We start from the raw sequence: 20,008 nt of genomic DNA on the forward strand, positions 1-20,008 counted from the left end.
AAACGAGCTACGGATGGTATTCCTCATCCCAAGGTTAATTTTCAAAAGTTTTCTGAGGATATAGTTGGTAAGTTATCATCTAAATGGTTTAGAAGTAGAACAAGTAGTGCGACAAATCCTGGGTCCAGATTGGCACTTAGTTTGTGGTACTTGGACATGTAAGGCAGATGATGGCACTACATTAAAGCATAATTCTGGGGTGTTAGACACACGAGTCACTGATCTGTTGAAGAGAATTTCTGATAAGTGGCGTCCAAGAGCAGATTGGACAGTAATAAATCAATGCATTCAAAATGATGATGAATCTGTAGATCACTATATTGTAAGATTGACAGAAGTGTTCAATAACCATTGTGGAATGATGATTCTGCAGGATCAGACTACTGATAGTCCGTACGAACAGCAATTGAAAAACGCTTTTCTTAAAGGTTGTAAGGCTCCGATAAATAGTTTTATAACTAAGCATATGGTTGATCACAGAACATGTAGACTGCAACCTTTGTTTGAATATGCACGGCATGCTGAGCGACATTTCAATTTAAAAAAGAAAAAGAAAGTACAAGTGTTAGCAGTAGGGGATGATGGTGGTATATTTTTGGTACAGGACCAAAGGGGGCAAGGGTGCCGTGGTGGCCCGAAATGGGACACGTCGTATAAACAGGGTGGACATTCAGAGGAATATGAGGGGAGGTTAAAACATGGAGAATGTTTTAAATGCGGTAGACGTGGGCACTTTGCTGCCGACTGTGAAGAGTGGCAACATCCCCCACAGCTTACGAACAAGGGCTCCGCATGACTATATGATAGTAAAGGAAGGCGCCAAATTCATTATTGTGATTATTGTAGAGAAGAAGAAAGCGAGAATGATTGTGATGATGATGAAGCAGACACTCTCTGCGATGACACCCAGGAAATTAAGGAAGGGCGGGATTGTGACTCTGAAGTCATAAACCTGGCACATTTGGGTATTGTTATGCATCTGGATCAAAAACCCATGATAGAGTTTTTGGTTGAGGGACAGAAAGTGGAATTTTTTATGTGATTCAGGTGCATCGCGTACAGTTTTGGGTCCAGCAGTTCTACCCCCGGACTGCGAAACAGATGAGTTTGTCCTTGTGAAAGCGGCAAATGGGAAAATCTATAAGGAACCACTGTCTCATCCTCTATTGTTCACAGATCCGCAAACAAACCAAACTGTTAGGTGTAGGGTAATTATATCGAAAGTTTGTCCAGTTAATTTGCTGGAAAGAGATTTGATGCATTTGTTTGGAATAGCGGCAATTCCCACACCTAAAGGCATTGAGGCGAAAAGGTTAGCGGATGGCTTGGTGGTACAAGGAGTACAAGACTTGTTTTACTGGTATAGCCAGGACTTGATTTCAAACGGGCCGGGGAGGGTTGATACAGATTTGATCAACCTAGCTTTAAGTAAATCTAGGAGCGGGTCACCGCAGGTTGTGGCGCACTTACATTGTACTATGTACTACAGACAGGCCCCTGGTCCAGATAAAGAATTTGAAAAAGAATTCTTTAGGCACAAATGTGCAAGGATAATTTTGAATGATATGTTTTGGGATAAGCAAGGTAATACAGTAGAGACCTGTACTTTGACCAAGGAAATGAGTTCTTTATATCACTCAGGTTATATATAGCCCATATATTTCAATTACTAAAGCGGTGGGGACACATTGGGTAGATTTGGCGAAAAAGGTAACAAATTGGGACACAATGTCTGAAAGTCAGTTGAAGGATCAACAGATCCAGGTACAAAAATTAAATTGGGTGACTTGGGCACAACCAAGTGTGCACCTCAGGGATGACAAAACAGAAATGGCATGACAAATCCTCCTAACTCAAGAGGAAGATAGTGCGTTAAATGCCTTACCTGTAGATTTATGGCCAAAAGGTAAAGGGGATGTAGGACTGATGAAAACAGCAGGTGAAGTTTGTATAACTCCAAAGTTAGGTTTTAGACCTCGTAAGCACCAATACCCGCTAAGTAAACAAGCAGAGGAAGGAATTAAGCCAGTCATTGAGCAGCTAAAACAGGTAGGAATTCTTGTTGAATGCCCAGATTTGCCCTGCAATACTCCGTTGTTTCCTGTAAAGAAACCAGATGGGTCATGGAGGTTGGTTCATGATTTACAAGCAGTTATTTCGGCTGTGATCCCAAGAGCACCGGTGGTCCCTGACCCTTATACATTACTTAATGATTTATTACCTCAGCGCAGATATTTTTCTGTCATAGATATAAGCAATGCCTTTTTCTCCATACCACTACATAAGGAGAGTAGATTTTGGTTTGCATTCACTTATCAAGGTAAAAGATACACCTACACCAGATTGCCACAGGCTATTGTGAGAGTCCGACAATATTCACACAAGAAATGGCTGCGAATTTAGCTCAGTTTGTTCCCCCAGATGGAAGCCAGGTTCTGTTGTATGTAGATGATATTTTGTTGGCCTCACCCATGCAGGAAAGTTGTAGAAGGGATACCCTTGCCCTTCTTAGTTTTTTAGCTGAGCAAGGACATAAGGTAAATAAAGAAAAGCTACAATTGTGGAAAGCACAAGTAAAGTACTTGGGTTATTTAATTTCGCAGGCAGGTAGACAATTGGAGAACAAAAGAAAACAAGCAATTCTTGAGGAACCTATGCCTACGACTAAGCGGGAGATGATGTCCTTTTTAGGTGTGACTAATTTTTGTAGAAGTTGTATCCCTAACTATGCTGAAGAAGTAGGGCCATTGACCGCACTGATCTATGATACTCCCATGGCGGCTAAGAATAATATACAGTGGACAAATAAGGCAATACAGGCATTTATTAGAATTAAGCAATTGATAGCAGGATCCTCTGTTTTGGGTTTTCCAAACTATTCTAAGCCGTTTGTACAAATGGTTGATTGTAAGGGAGGATATATGACTTCGGTTCTGGTACAAGTACATGGGGATAAACAGAGGCCGATAGCTTTCTACTCCTCCAGATTAGATCCTGTTGCTAGGGCATTGCCGCATTGTGTTCAAGCTGTGGTGGCGGCCGCCATGGCAGTACAAGCCTCAGCATCATTAGTTTTGTTTCACCCATTACAATTGCGGGTTCCACAGTCAGTAGCTACTATACTTTTGCAAGATAAGATAACCTTTTTATCTCCTAGTCGACATTTGTCGTGTATGACAGTGCTGCTGACACAGCCTCATATGACCATAGAAAGATGTACTACTCTTAATCCGGCGACACTTTTGCTGACTCCAGAAGAAGGTACTCCACATGTTTGTTTAGACAGCATTCATGACAAAGTACTTCACCGACCAGATTTAACGGATATTCCGTTGATAGATTCTGATCTCGTTTTGTTTGTAGATGGATCAGCAAAGAAAGACACTGTAGGAAAAACACTAGTAGGGTATGCTGTCACCACAGAAACTGAAGTTTTGGAGGCAAAAGGATTGTCAAACATTTATTCTGCACAGGCATCTGAGTTGGTGGCTTTGACTCGAGCTTGTACCTTAGAGGAGGGTAAAAAAGTGACAATTTATACAGATAGTCAATATGCTTTCTCCACTGTACATGTTTTCGCTCAACTATGGAAGAAGGATAGGGGAATGGTTACTGCGACAGGCAAACCAATAAATCACAGAGATTAAATTTTACAGTTGTTAGATGCAGTGCAACTACCACTTCAGATAGCGATATATAAATGTTCCGCACATACCAACAGAAAAGATCCTGTCTCCAGGGGAAATGCCCTTGCTGATATGGCTGCAAAAAAGGCAGCTCAAGAAAATGATTTGCTTTTACATGATAATGATTTGGAGCCCGGACACCTCTTAGACTTAGAGACAATAAAAGTAATGCAAACATTGATGACACAGAAGGAAAAATGTCGTTGGGTAAAATATGGTATCACTCAACAGAGTGGGTTGTATAGGGCATCAGATGGCAAAATGGTATTACCCTCAAACATTTTTAGGTATGCGGCATTGGTTAGCTATGGACCTGCCCATGTAGGAGTACAGACGATGATTCAAATAGTGTCTAAGGTGTTTTGGTGTAAAGGGTTTTCAACTTATGCAAAGCAATTCTGTTTATCTTGTTTATTATGTGCAAAGTATCATGTTCAGGGGGGAGTTAAAAAGTCTCAGCAGGCATTCCCTACCCCTCCATATCCATTCCACACACTCTGTATGGACTTTATTGAATTGACACCCTCAGAGGGAAAAAGGTTCTGTTTGGTCATTATTGATGCTTTTTCTAAATGGGTAGAAGCTTTTCCAGTGAAGCATCCGAATACACAAACAGTAGCAAAGCTTTTGAGTACAGAAATAATTCCCCGATTTGGCCTACCAAGACGCATTTACAGTGATAATGGGTCTCATTTTGTTAACCAGATTGTTCAGAAATTGGGTCAAGTGTTTCAAATTGATCTCAAAAATCATTGTGCTTACCATCCCCAATCAGCTGGACTGGTGGAAAGACACAACGGTGTCTTGAAGAGTAAGCTCCGCAAACTAATGGCAGAAACACATAGGTCATGGACTGCGTGCCTTCCGTTGGCACTCCTGTAAATGCGAATCTCACCTTCCTACAAAGGACTTACACCATTTGAACTTTTGTCTGGGAGATCATATTACGTCCCGCAGTGGCAAGGATTGTTGCCAGCGGAATGTGAGGGGGGTGAGGATCTAGCGGATTATATGAAGAAGCTGCTAAATGTCAAATCTCTTGTAACCAATGACTCCTTTGCAGATTCCAGAAATGAAACCTTGTTAAGAGTGGCACCCGGGGACTGGGTGTGGATCCGAATTGTGAAGAGAAAGAATTGGTCATCCCCCAGGTGGGAAGGCCCATACCAAGTACTTATCTCGACACCTACAGCTGTAAAGATCACTGAGAGGACTTCGTGGATTCATATCACTCACTGTAAAAAACTCAAGGCTCTTCCTTCTGCCATTGATATTGGTCAAACTCCACCGGACCTCTGAGCGCAAAGTCTGGCTACAAAGGGGGATTAGCCCAATAGGGGTTAGTTCGTCTCAAACCCAGTGAAGAAACCAACGGCGCGAGGTAGTTCTTAGGGAGGATGGCCATGTTCAACTGGTACTTGAACTGTCACATGATGATGATTTTGGTGGCGAAAGTAAATATGTCCATACGAGAAGGAACAGTTGCAAGAGAAAAAGGAATGGTGGTGCTGCAAGCGCAAACAGGTGTTACTACTGTGTTTAAGGTGAAACTTTGTGAAGGAATTTTGGACTGTTCTAAATGGAACAATAATAATTTCTTGACTCGTGCAAAATACTTGTGCAATAGAGACTGTACGTCCTGGTCAAGTGTTTGGTGGTCAACAGATGTGAATGGATGGGAAACAAGTGGTGCAGTGATACCAGAGAAAGATAAAAGCAGGCAACAAATAATAAAAATTGCGCATTTCCAAGGTACCGGAGTAGTTACTATAACCATTCTGTCACCACAAGAAAGTGATTCAGGAGTTTATGAAATCTGATTGTCTCTTCCAACTAGAACTGATCCTTTGTGGACCCTCCAACTTAAAGTAGAAAGCCTTAAGAATGCTACAAATAAAGCAGATTTTTGCCTTCACAAAAGAAGAACAATTGTTACTCGAGACGGGATTCGTACACCATAATGAATGCTCATCTTGGGTTAGATATAGTACCAGAGAAGCACATCGTGAGAACTGTATTTCTTGTGCTGAAGGTAAACAGCAATTAGCAACAGTCCCATTGAAGCAAGATGAAGGTAACTTAACGTGTCTGTTGAAATTACTCTTCAACAAAACTGAAGATAAATGCAAAGATGAAACTCAGCGTTTTCCGGTCATAAGCAAAGTTGAGAAACCGCCTGCAGCGATTTCCTATCCAGGTTTGTATATGTGCATTTCCAGAGATGGCACAGGGAAAAATTATGGCAAGATGGGACAGAACTATTGCAATGTTACTGTGAATGGCAATGGGAATCCATTTCTGGAGAACCAAACTCATAGTTTAGCAGACGTATGGTGGTTATCTGGAGACAACAAACTCAGATCAAGGCTTACGATTCCCTGGAAGGGAACTTGTGCACTTGTAAAGTTAATTCTGCCATTCTACATTTTCCCAGTTCCAGCAAGCAGTTTAGTAAGAGAACTTGAAATAAAGCCAAAGTGGTTGAGTAGGAGAAAAAGAGAGGCACCGAAGCAATCTTTCGATAACGGTGTCTACATCGATAGCATTGGCATACTAAGAGGCGTACCTGATGAATACAAAGCAATAAACCAAACAGCAGCTGGTTTTACATCCATCTTTGTCTGAATTCAGTCTAATAAGAATGTGGACTTGAGCAACTACATTTACTATAACCAGCAGCGTTTTGTGAACTATACCAAAGATGCATTGAAAGGAATTGCTGAACAACTGGAGGCCACTTCGCTGGTGGCATGGCAGAATCAAATTGCGTTGGATATGCTCCTGGCCAAAGAAGGAGAAGTTTGCAAGATATTTGGGACTTTCTGTTGTACATATATTCCAAACAACACTGCGTCTGATGGAAGTATCACTTGAGCTTTGAAAGGTTTGGAGATGTTATCCGAAGAATTGGCAGAGAACTCTGGGGTAAATAATCCCTTTACAGATTTTCTACAAGCGTGGTTTGGAAAATGGAGTCATCTCATCAGCAGTTTCCTGGTGTCCATTGGAGTCGCTGTGGCTATCGTGGTGGTATGTGGTTGTTGTTGTATACCCTGTATCAGAGGTCTTCGACAAAGACTGGGTGATACTGCTGTTACAAAGACGATGAACCAGCAATTGCAACAGACTGGTGAAAGTGAATACATTGAAATGTGACTCTTTGCAAATGTTTTTGAAGTATAAAAATTTGTCTTGCCAATGAAGTAATGTATGCAAAGAAAAACTTAGTTTTTACCATATATTGCTGAAATAAAAGACAAATAAAAGTGTTTTCAGGGGAAATGTTAAGAGAAAAGTTTTAAAACATACTGTTATTTGTCTTTTTCCTGTTCTTGCAAAGTGAACATGTTATTTGTTGGGATATGCCTATCAAAGATGGGCCTCATCTGTGAACAAAATGCAGCATTGCTTATGAACCTGAATGATATCTGTTTTCTGCATTTCAGAATAAAGAGATTTGGTTATAGCTCAGTGAAGCCTGTGATAAGGACGCACGGTCGAGTAAGAGTTAATTTACTGGGGCAGACTGAGTGTCCTGGAAAACTTGAGCTACCGTTGTTGGACTAAACATTCTGTACTTGTTGAACATTCTGTACTAGTTGTGGGTTTGAGGTAATTTGTGATAAACATGTTTTTCCTATATGTTTTTCATAGCCAACTGTCAACGGTCAGAAATGTAACAAAAAGTTGTTTTGCTTGCAGTATAAAAGTTGATGTCAGTAAACAAGTTGATCAGATCAGAGGAGATCAGTCCAGACCAGACATCTTGGCCAACATGCTGTGTAATCTGTTTAGCTGCTAATAAAGGAAAATTCATCACCTGAGGCAGATGCGACTCGTTTGAATTTTTTCTTCTGACATATATGAAGTATGTAGCTCTCACCAATGTGGCTTAGACTCCCTCTGCCCTCCATCATGAAGTCAACAGAGTGGGCATCTTTAAATTCATCTGTAAATTTCAAGCCATCAGCATAACAAAATGTATTATATACTACAGGTAACGGCAGTATGTAAACAAAACTTCCACCTTTAAAAACCAAACCATGCACATAGCAGCCTAGGTACGTGAAACGTAGGAAGAACCCCATGAAAAAGCTGTGAAATGCCACTGAAAAGATGGCCAATACCAATCACCTAAAAAGCAGCAGACAATTTTAGATTACACGCTTAAGTGGCATTGTAAGATTAGATTTCACTTAAATTTATTCTGTTACACATAAATACATTATTCTGTTTGCATAGGCTTAGAGATGCAGCCATATTAAAGCAGGCCTTTATTTTATATTTTACATTTCACATGCAGTTTCAATAGAAAGGAATGTTTCAGTACAAATGGATAATCTTCAGTCAAGAATACTGATAACAATACAGTACACTGAGTACAAGTAGATCCTGTTTTGATGTTGCAAGGCTTGGGAACCACGGTTAAAGAGGGTTGTAGAATTAGTAGGAAATTCACAGGGTTTTGGTATTAGGAGACAGACTTCAGACACAGAAGTCAGTCAGTTAAGACTGATGTACAGAAAGTCTTTGCAGTGCAATCCCCTGAAGTTTGGTACAGACACTAGAGAGTGAGTGCAGAAGTCAGGTCAAAAATTCAGCATTCGAGGATATTAATTATATTATTCAGGAGAATAGGAATAATTCTGAGTATAAGAGCGGAAGCTATGGACATTATCATTCAGTCTGTTTCAGTTTATCAGCACTGTTATTACAGACAGTAAGATTTGATTCAGATAATGCTGAGATCTATCTCCACTGTACATAATAAAACAGTGTATGCAGACTTTTATTCTGAAAGGTGCAAGAAGATTTGGCACATAACGGAGAGACTGGCACTCGTGCGGCACAGTTCTGGGAAATTAAAAGATAAAGAAATTAATTCTAGTTTCTTCCAGTCATTACAGCTTCATCGCAGTATCTTACACTTTCATACAGTTCTTTCAGTTCTTATAGGTGTCAAATAAAAATCCGTAAGGTAAGCAAATCTCTGCTGTGTCATGTACCGACAAAGTGAAAGATAAAAAAGTCAAACACCCACACAAGTGATGACATCATAATAGCACTGAAATACCAAGATTTGCTTACCAACGGTATTTCAGGTACTGAATATTATAAAAGCGATAAAAGAACTGGAAGAGGGAGCTTTAGAAAAGGGAAGGAACAAATTATGTAATGGAAATTGTGGGAACAATACCTGTATAATAATGTTTAGGAAGAGTAGGAGTGAGGTTTAAGGGAAGGCAGGACTTCAGCATTTTTTTGTAATGTTGGACTGATGATGGTAGCAAAGAAAACTGTTAAAGTGGTTTGTTTTCTTTTTTGTTACTGTATGTTTGCCTATGTCTTAAGTGCTAATTTAATACGGGTATTTAAAAAAAAAAAAAAAAAAGATTTGCTTACCAGTCTGCCCATGTCCCTCTCTGACAAGTCAGAAGTCGACGAAGAGATTTCCACTGTCTCAGCACTGTGTTATGATGGTTATTAATTTGCTTCAGGATGCTTCCATATCGTGCATTCTCATATTTAACACGTTTCAAAAAATATTCCAGAATCAACTCCTTAAAGAAACATGAACCAAATCAATTAATGACAGCAACAGGTGACCGTGGTTCAGGCAAAATTTTCTTTTAGCAAGTATTTTAATACATTGTATTATATTCAGCCTGGATTAAAAAAATCATCATCCTGTGGAATGTATTTGACAATACGTTAAAGCTGTGACTGGAACACACATACAGGTACTCACACAGTTCCATTTCATGTTGACTTTTTAGCTGAAAAAGAACATGAGAAACAACTAAAGAATTTATCATTCCACAAGTGCTTGACGTTATGAATCTAGGGTAGAACAAATGTTGACATCAGTGTGGTTCCATGAACTGTGCTTTGTACAAACATCAATTTTCAATCAAACTTGTGGCTATTTTATTTTTCCTGACCTGCACTGACTCTGGAGGTAATAACATATAACGTACACATTGTGGTGCAGGGGGAGCATAGGAAAGTGTTTGCTGAATTCTTCTATGTGTAAGCTTATGTGAATTCACATATGCTGAACAGTCAGGTGTGATTTGGTACCTATTTGTCTGTGGTATAGGCTTAAGGAAATATTTCACCCAATCACGCTTTCTGCTTTGACTAAGAGTCATGCAACTTAAACAAAGGTAGCAAAATTTGTTATCAGTAAAGTAATGGCAAGCCTTCACGTTTTGCTAGGAAAAATATTTATGTACATTTGATCCAAAATCATGTTTTGTGGACTCTTGCCATTTCCAAATTCCCAAACAACAAATGTTCCCAAAACTTTGTGTGTGTACCACAATTTTTTAATAGCATTATGTTGGAGAAAACTACACATTAGTAACTCCCAACTTTTTTCTTATTTTTAAATAATACAACAGTGATGGAAATTAAAAAGGTGCATCCTTATCGTGCATACCACAATTTCTTAGTTTTAACATTTATCTTTATGTCAGCCTCACATCAGTACCAAATAAAATGTGGAGTTCAGCTTGCAAGGCATGACTACTTTCAGTGCATAATTAAACAGTGTATGCTGTTAGATAAGAGTCATAATCCTTTTCATTTTTAACCTTTTTTTGTTTATTTGACTTCAGATGAAAGGTATGTTTCCCCTCCCATTTGTATGTCCCCAGCTGATCATCATATTCCTGGCTGCACCGTTATTCCTTAAGTGTCCTTGGTACTATCCCCTATGGCTGCAACCGCACTACAGGGAGGATTTTTTTTCTTTTTTGATGCACCCTAACAGAAGCAGAGATAGTAACATCATGTACATTACTACATACAACTTGAGCTAGCTCCTGTCCCCCCCCTCAGATACCATGGTAATATTGTCAATCTGTCCTGTGACTGTTGGCACATCCCCATCATCAGGGATGTGCCTTTATCCCAGATAAAAACCCCTCCCTTCTACAGTTGGTGAGCCAGCAAAGCTGATTTTTCCCACTTCACCATTCCTGACTACTTCAGACTCACTCACGGGTCACCTGGGTTTTAATTGGGGTTTCATCCCTCAATGCCACTGAGCCAGGGGGAAGTAATTTTTTAAAGCAACTGATCACATAGTGTAGTCTGCACCCTACTGCCAAAATCATCTCGTGATGTCCACATCTACTTCCTTGAAGTAGGCTTTCAGTGTGTTTTGTACTTTGCTTCTAATTATTGCAGGGTCTCCAAACATGAATAAGACAGGAATACATAACCTACTTTGAATAGTAGTATCTAATAATGTAGCCTCTTTCAGGCAATCTCCACTAGTATAGCTGCCTAAAAATTAGTCTGAATGAGTGTGGTGGATTAAGAAATAGGAATTTGAAGTATCATCCTGTCAAATCCCATTCTAGCTACAGACTGAGCACATAAACTGTAATGCTTTACAAATATATGTTTTTAAACCAAACTATTCAGCACCAATATCTTGAACAGAAATTCCATTTCAGCATGATGCAAATTAAGGCATATTACTGGAAATGTGTGGTCTGATATTTCAAGGGAAAAGTTCTCCCCATTTTGAACAACAAAATTAGATGCAGTGTAACAACCAGAAAGCTGCACACTGCTTTGCTATAGTTCTGATACACCTCTCCTGGACAAAACAAACTACTGCATGGTCTGTGATACAGGCTACAAAACAGACAATGTTTCAGTGTTCTTGTCACATCTCAAGTATATAAAAAAAACACAGATATGAATGTTTGGGTATGTGTGAGTGGGTGGGTAGGGGATACACACAACTTTTTTTTTTTTCTCATGCTCTCTCATTCAGCTCTTCTTAAACTTAAGTCTCTGCAATGACAGGGGCATACCATTTAAGGCCTACCCATGGCACTCCAGCAGAATGGACAGGGGACAGCAAGAATCATATTAGTCTGCAATTCTTAGATTAAGCAGTACAATACCATTTAACTTGCACGAAAACAAGGAAAATTGAGTTATAAACCAATTGTTCACTTAAAGCAATAGAGCAATTCCTGCTGCAGGTGGAATAACCATATACAAGGACAATGAATAGTACAAATGAGGCCTCCAGTACAGAAAGCCATTCCAAGGATCATTTGAAGAGAACTCAAAAATCTTTTATATCTTGCTTTGACAGAAGCTCTGCAGTGGAACAGACACGGTTGAATTTCAAACAATATCTCAAAGAAGAAAAGCGGGTTCTACAAAAAAGGCCCAAACTAGGTGGCTACAGCACAAAAAGACCTCAATGGATGCATTTCTGAGAAGACAATCTGGCTTGATTACATGCTTGCTCTTGGTGGTGAATGACCCCCTCTCTTCCTATCATTCTAAAAACACCTCTCTTGTCTTTCTTTCCACCCTTGCCTGCCAGAACTGGCTACTACTTTTATTATCAAAGTATTCTTACTAACGGGTTGTCTGCTGTTCTTCTTTTCTTTCTGTTGATAAATGCAGCTTTTGTTTTGTTTTTATCTTGCTTTTGTTTCATGCGCAATGACACACAATGAGTTGTACTGTAGTTATACCATGTGGTAGTTATTTTATTCTCGGCTAGGAATTATGGAGTGGGACTTTTTTTTCCCCTCATTATTCCTTAGTGTTGCATACACATAAAACTGAACCCCATGATCGGTTAATTTTCTCTCTCTAACTGAAGGTGACACTTGCGGCCTTTTGCTGCTCAGTCTTTGTGGTAGTTTACCACTTGGGAATTACTAAACATTTGGCCATTTTCTAGACTCTGCTGACAAGTGTTTGCAGTTTGCTATGTCCCACTCTGTTTCCAGCCTGCTTACTTTAGAAATCCAGAGAAAGTGCTGTAGTTGCCTCATGCTTATACACAATCATCTTTTACAGATACCAGTTGTAAGGGATACAAGCATTTGCTCAGTGTGGAGGCTAATCTTTCACTTATCCCAAATGTAAGTAAAAAAATTACAAATGCATCACAATCACCTAATAACATACTCACTTATGCCAAAGCTTGTTGCAAAATTATTACATAAGCCTGCTTGACTATTTAAACAAACCTCAGCCACACACTTACTAATCATTCGAATATATCCACACTTGTACCTTCATCCACACCTAAAATGAATACAAGCCTGCAACTGTAAGGAAGACACTTGAGGCTGGAGCCACACATGGTAATGTACTGGTAACAGGTCAATCTACACTCAGGGTCAATGATGACCCACTCACCAGGCTGTTCAAGGACAGGGACAATAGGATCATAGGGGTTACTAGGCTAATGGCTCTGGGGTCCTTACAAGCCTAGCCAATAGTTAATTCCCCCCCAAAAAAACTCAGTCAGCACCTGTCATCTCTGACAATGAGGGACACAGGTGGAACCCCAGGGAAAAGTTGTGAATTTCCATCCACTCGTCAAGGTTGCACTTGAAGAGGGTCAACAAGGTACTCTGATATGTATGGGAAGTCTATTCCTCAGATGGGGCCGCCTCTGGGAGACGAGTCTGCCTCTCCAGCAGGTTTTGTTGATGTCACATATTAGACTTCAAGTGGGTAATGAGCGAGGAGTTAGACTTACTGATGTGCAGCATCTCTAGTAGAGCAGGGTCTGATACTGCCTTCTAGGCGAGACACAAATCACTTCTGAGCAATCTGTACAATACCGAGTAGAGTGATAGTGATTTGAGCCTGTCCGTATAGGAGAGGTGTTGGAGGCTATGGATTCTATTTGTGAGTTATTTCTGTGGCATTTACAGTTGTTGCAGGTGTTTGGAGAGGTGCATACCAAACATGATGTAATACTCAATTACTGGACTAATGAGGGAGGAGTAGAGAGAGGTAATAACCTCCTTTTTTCTGCATGCAATCCTTTTACTTATGAGATGAACCAAGTGAAAGGCACTGCCCCTACATGATGACCGAATGTGAGATTGTTGTCAACCTGAGTACCCAGGTCTATCACCACAGGTTGTGTGCTTAGGGGATTGCCATTGACATGGTACTCAGGAGGGGCCACGTTTTTGCCAAAAGGTATAATAAATTTTTTTTATGTTTAACTTAAGGTCATGACTTTGGCACCGGTCATTTGCTGCTGTGAGACCCTCTTGCACTATGTTAACGTTATTTGTGTTGTCAATGACAGCATCTAACTTACAGTCATCTGCAAACTTGGTTAGCTACAGATCTTTTGTCTTTGCCTGGACCTCTGAGAAGTAGATGCCAAACAGTAAGGGTCACAGGACAAATCCCCTGTGGAACACCACTAGTGAAAGGTCTGCTGTTGGAGGTGACGGCACCTATTTTGACCTTGTGGGTCCTATCAGTGAGCCAGTTGGCCACCCAACTGATGAGAGAGAGATTAACGCCAAGTTGTGTTAGCTTTTCAATGATGCCCAAGTGGGGGATTGTGTCAAAGGCCTTGGCCAAGTTAAGGTAAGCTGTATGTACCAACTTTTCCTCATCCAGGGCCTTGGTGACAGTCTCAAAGAAGTCAAACATGTTTCAACAAGCAAGTTCTGTCCTTGATGAAAATGAACTGGGTGGGGTCAAATGCTTGGAAACTGCCAACTGCCTGTGTCCTTGTTTATGAGATCCATAATAATAAGCTCCATGGCTTTACAAGTCAGAGTTGTCAAGCTAATGGGGTGATAGTTTCCAGGCTCAGTAGTGGTACCACCTTTGTGCAAGGGGATGACAACAGCAGTTATCTACTCTGCTGGAATGAAGCCTGTACTTAGCCTGTGGTCAAACAGGGTGCTCAACGGTGAAGCTAGTTCTTGCTGGAGATGGTGCAGATTACAGCCTGAGATACTATCAGCTTCCATGAAAGCCGTGTTCTTTGCCTTAGACAGGTCTTTTAACACTTGTTCTATAGGGATGTGAGGTGCAGGACAAGTATCAGGGATGTCAAATGGGCCTTTGGGGGGGATAAGGGAGGGAAGTTTGTGCTGAACATATCTGCTAGCACACTGGCTAAGTCAACAGGATCAGTGTAAGTGGTACCCTTAAGTATTAATTCGGAACAAACCTGAACTTTGCCATGGAGGTTCCTGATGTAACTGAAGAAGGCTTTGTGGTTTCCCTTCATTTCAGACGCTAGTTTCAATTCATAATTGGCTTTGGAGGTCTTCACTAGTGATCTAATTTGCTTGTTGAGACTGAGGAGGGAGATTTTCCAATTTGGAATTTGTTCCTTTTTACCCTTGGACAACAGTTTCTTCTTTTTGTTGTAAAGCCTGTTGATAGAGGATGTCCTTATATTTCTACTGAGTCTATTTCTGCTGCCATATTCAATGTGTTTCTGATGTAAATAGAGCTTTCACATTTGTTTTAATTTACTTACTTTTTTATATATTTTCATTTTTATTTAATTTAGTTTAAATTGTTTAATATTTTATTTTTATTTGACATTTGTTAACTGGGTTAGTCCGACTGGGAAGAGATCCTTTTTCACCGGAGACCCGAGGAGAAAAACTCCACAAAACAGTTGCATAGAATCTGAATGGATACAAGAAAACAAAATTATAACAATAACAAAGTATACAAAGAAGAAAATTCTTAAAGCATAAATCTAAAAACTGCAAAATTTTATGCATACTTTTTGTGTGTGTGTGTGTGTGTGTCAGACAGGATTAGTATGAGTGAAGATGAGCCAGAAGAGAAACAAAATGTCAACAGTATGAAATAGGAAGATAGCTAGAGAGAGAGGCTGAAGTGTGGGGGAGAGGCAGAGAAACAGTCTATGTTAGGAGGAATATACAAAATCATAATAGCTAGGATGTAAATGAAAGACTATAGTAGATAGGAATTAAGTGAATGACTGTTGAGAGGGAGATTGACAGGTAGAGATTATAGTAGGTAAGAAGAGAAATATAAAGGTAGGATTGGAAGACAGGAATACAGGATTATGTTGGGTCATTGCAAAGGCATAGCTATTCCTTCTGGTAAGTAGCTTTTAGTGCAGTTTTAAAGGAGCTGGAGTTAGTGATGTATCTAATATGAGGTAGAAGTTTGTTACAGGCTTTTGCAGTGGAGTAGCTATAGAGTAGTTTGCCAACATTTTTGTTGGGCATATAAACTTGTAGTAGGTTTTGTTGAGAGCTACGAAGAGTGCGGTTGGGAGTGTACAGCTGGAGGAGTGTGGAGAGAGAGGGGCAAAAAGAAGGATTGTGTAAGACAGAATGAGCTATGAGGAGCTGGGATAATAGAATCTGGTAGTGAACTTCCAACCACTGCAGGTTTTTTAAGGCTACACAGTGATGGGTGTGGTAGGGTAGGTTTGATGCAAATCCTGCAATTTTGTTATAAGTAACATTCCAGAGGCACAAGCCCGCCAGGGATCAGCTTGTTCTTCCTGTCTTATGGCCACCTCCAGTACACTTTGAGAATACGCCTTAGGCCTCCACCACCCACACACACAACACACCAACCAAACACTAAGTAAGAAACTAGTTAGAAGGGGAAAATAAAGGTATCTAACTAAACTACACTAAGCTAACTAACCCCAGGAACTGCACACACTCACAACAGAAAGAAAATGAAGTAACTACTTCAGATTTTCCAATTTAGACAGAAGATTACATTGCAGGTTTGTGAGTATAGGGGCTCCATGGGGAGAAGGAAGGCTTGGGCAAGGGAAAGTCTGCAGGACTGGGTGAAGAATTTTTCATGTCTGTAAAGGAGTCTAAGTTTTTGGTGAGTCTTTTTAATGCATTGTTGAATGTGAATATCAAAATTAAGGTGGTCATCGACAGCAATGCCAAGGAGTTTTGTGTGTGGCTCAGTAGAGATGGGTACGTTACTCAAGGATGAGACAGAAAATTTAGTTTTATGGTGTTGCAGAGTAGAAGGGAGAAATAGAAGTTTTATTTTCTTAAGGTTTAATACCAGTTGCTTAGTAGTGAGCCACCTTTCGACAGAGTGGAGGGAGTCTTGGGTAAAGGTATGGAGGTGAGTAAATGTCGCTGGAGGAGGAGATGATAGTGGAATCGTCAGCATATTGACTAATAGTAGAGAGTGAAGAGTGAAGGTCATTAATAAAGATATTGAAAAGTAGGAGTCCAAGGTATTCATTTAATCTATCTTCCTTCTGTAAACTGTCATGCATATGGTACAAGCCTGAGTATTGAAATTTTCTGCAGTGATGCACACTTTTTCCTCTTTGTTGATCTGGATCATAAATAACTATAAATAAAGTTTACTTTGACTTTGACAGTTCAAAAGAATAATTTCCTTAGTAACAGCCACTTGTCCCAAAATATCTGACATAGTACTTTGTAGGGAATTTTATACATCTGTCCACTTGTTATAGTTGCCAAAAAAACGTTCCCAGTTACCCTTCTCTTTTCTACTCTTCTCTTTTCCATCACATATCCAAACTTCGCTGTAAAAATGCTAAATCTTCTGGAATTTGTCACAAACTTGTGAGCTATACAAATATCCTTCCACAGTTCCTTTGTAAAGCACTTTTCTGGTCTCTCTTCCCAATTATCTCTTCATCTCAGCATGGTTTCCATCCCCTCCACAGTATCTCTACCACTTTATTTAGTTTTACCAGTACAGCACACACAAATAAGAATAAAGAAAACTTTGTGTCTGTCATCTTCCTTGATTTATCCAAGGTCTTTGACACAGATTTTCACTCTCTTCTTCTACACAAACTTCATAACCTAGGAATTGACACCACTGCAGAATCATGGTTTTGTAGCCACCACCAAAACAGAGTTCAATCTGTTAAGTGGCAAAAACACATCTCATCCTTCCTCGCCGTTCCAATCGGTGTACCACAAGGATCAATCTTGGGACCCATTCTCTTTACCATCTTCACCAATGACTTATATAAAGCCTGTCAAACTGCATCCCTAATACAGTATGCAGATGACACCACAGTTATCTGTATCTCAAAAAACATTGACAGACTGCAAGAACTTACCCAAGAGTCCTCCTCTGTAGAAAACTGGCTGACATCTGCCCAGCTGCTCCTTAACCCAAGTAAATCCAAACTAACCCTGTTACTACCAGCTTACAATCCACGAAGCCTCCTTCTCGCTTACTTCATTCATAAAAAAATACAAAATTAACTTAGTCACTCATACTAAACTGCTAGAGATCTGTGTAGATGAGATGACAACATATCCAAAATATACTGAAAAAAATTACACCAAAAACTACATTTTTTCTTGAGAGCCAAACTCTTCTTCTCAGACAGTAGAAGAAAGCACCTTGCTTCTTCTCTCCTCTTGCCTACTCTAACATATGCTGCTCCCATCCTTGACACCACCAAACTGATCTTGCTAAACAAACTTGAGCAATGCTACTACAAAACAGCAAGATTCACTGCAAACCTTTCAAACAGAACACAGTACTGTGCTGCCCTAAGGGAACTGAAGTGGCTGGAATTCCCACATTATCTAACCTATTCACAACTTCCACAAATACATAACATTGTGTATAAACCTAGCAACTGTCCATCCATTTCCACACTCCTACAAATATATAACCCTTCCAGGCCAGCATGTTCACAAAATAACTATTACATGTATCCAAACCCAAAATTTCTGCTGGTAAATCAGTACTATCCCACCACTTCACTAAATCCTGGAACTCTGTCCCACTAGCAACACAACAAGAACACTCCCTAAAATCATTTAAAACTCAACTGAAGTCTTACCTACTCAGTTGCCAGCTCTAGACATATATTATTCCTGGGTAATCTCAAAACCCTTAAGGTCACCACTCTTTTATGTAACTGACCATAATACAACTACTTCTTCACAATCTCTATCGGACTATCATCTAGCCCTCTCCACTACTCTGTCTCTCTTTTACCTGGACCTCCTCAATACTCCTTCATAATTTGTAACCATCTTCCATCATATAATTACTTTACTGTCTCCATCTCAATACCTATTTTCAGCTGATTTCATCTGAAAGTAACTAGACTCTTATAAGCTTGATATTAGCTAATATTTACTGTATTCTTCACTTAACTGCCATGTTTTTAATTAACTGTTATATCTATATCTTTACAATGCTATGCATGTTCAAGTCTAGCACCTTAACCACTCGGCCAAGATTACAACAGAAATATCTGGATATCTCTGGATTAGACCCCCGAACACAATCACACAAGCTACCTGTCTTAGTCATTTGCTATTCTATGTATGTACATAACTGTCATATCATTACTAGTCTATGCATATATGTGCATTTATTATGTAAATCTTGTATAACTGCCTACCACTCATTCTGTAAAATAGGACATCTGAAAATGAGACTTTTGCCTAATCAGGCTTTCCTGGTAAACCAAAGCAATAAATAAATAAAATAAATAAATAATTTTTATAGTTATTGTGAAATATTGTACATGCTCTACTAAAAACAGCAGCTTCTGTTTGAGATTCAACTTCACACTCTTCCAGCACTGGTCTTTCACTTAGCACTTCTATATCCTTTTCTCTTTATTTATATTCTAAAATTAATCCTCCTAGGGGATGGCAATCTTAAAACTGCAGTCCAAACTTCTGCTTGACCTCATGTCATTCTATTACGTTTCCTTCTTTAGTTGTTTGATGTTAATTATTATTTATAATGCAGTTATCCTTTGCTGACTGGGTTAGTCCCACTAGGCTAGTGGCCTCTCTACTACCAGGAGAATTTTGGCCAGGCCATCTACTCTTCTTGAAAGGTGCTGCGGAATCTTTTACATCCTCCCAAGCTACGACCACCTCCAGCAGAAAAGGCCTCAGTTTTAGCTTCTCATCTAAAGGATGGCACACACTTCCCACATATCCTCAGCTGCCAAAACAGAATCATTTTTAATCCATACTCCTAACTACTTCATGTTATCTTCTATAAATATGGGTATTGCTGATACAATTATGTGTGGGTACATACTTTACTGCTATAGCCCTTGTTTTAGCTTCATTAACTTAATATCTGGAAAAGACTTGAAACTGTCTCAAAATATTCCACAACACAGAAATGTCCTTTTCTGTACATCTCAAAACAATATCATCTTACATTCTGCATCCCTCTGGATCATCTTTGTTCTAGTAATGTTCTTAAATGTTTGCCTCCCTCGCACAGTAACACTCTGATCCATATCTATCAATTTTGGCAACATCTTTGCCATTTCTTTTAGCTAGTATAGACATAAATACTTCAGAATAATTGGTTAAAATCAAAATAGATCTCTATGAAGATGGGCCTGAAGGGACTTTACCATCTTTGGGTAATACAGCCACCACAGCTGTTTTCTAAAATCCTGGTGACACACCCCTACTCATCCCTTTTTAAAATACCATTAAACAAACAGCAAAAAGATTTAACAGAATGTGAGGTTCTTACTGATACATACTGGAAGT

The 20,008-nt window shown here is 39.6% G+C and overlaps 1 protein-coding gene across 1 annotated transcript in view; it reads right to left on the minus strand.

The window, feature by feature from the left end:
- The window catches only part of NBEAL2 (neurobeachin like 2), a 3,059,867-nt gene that overhangs the window by 738,060 nt on the left and 2,301,799 nt on the right, over positions 1 to 20,008 (minus strand). The window contains exon 33 of the mRNA XM_044066003.1: positions 9,090 to 9,247. Coding sequence (XP_043921938.1) covers positions 9,090 to 9,247 — 158 coding nt within the window. The remainder of the gene's footprint in view (positions 1 to 9,089; positions 9,248 to 20,008) is intronic.

The sequence above is a fragment of the Protopterus annectens genome, chromosome 3.part0 (assembly GCF_019279795.1).
Source record: "Protopterus annectens isolate FY-2018-M chromosome 3.part0, PAN1.0, whole genome shotgun sequence".
Classification (NCBI taxonomy): Eukaryota; Metazoa; Chordata; order Ceratodontiformes; family Protopteridae; genus Protopterus; species Protopterus annectens.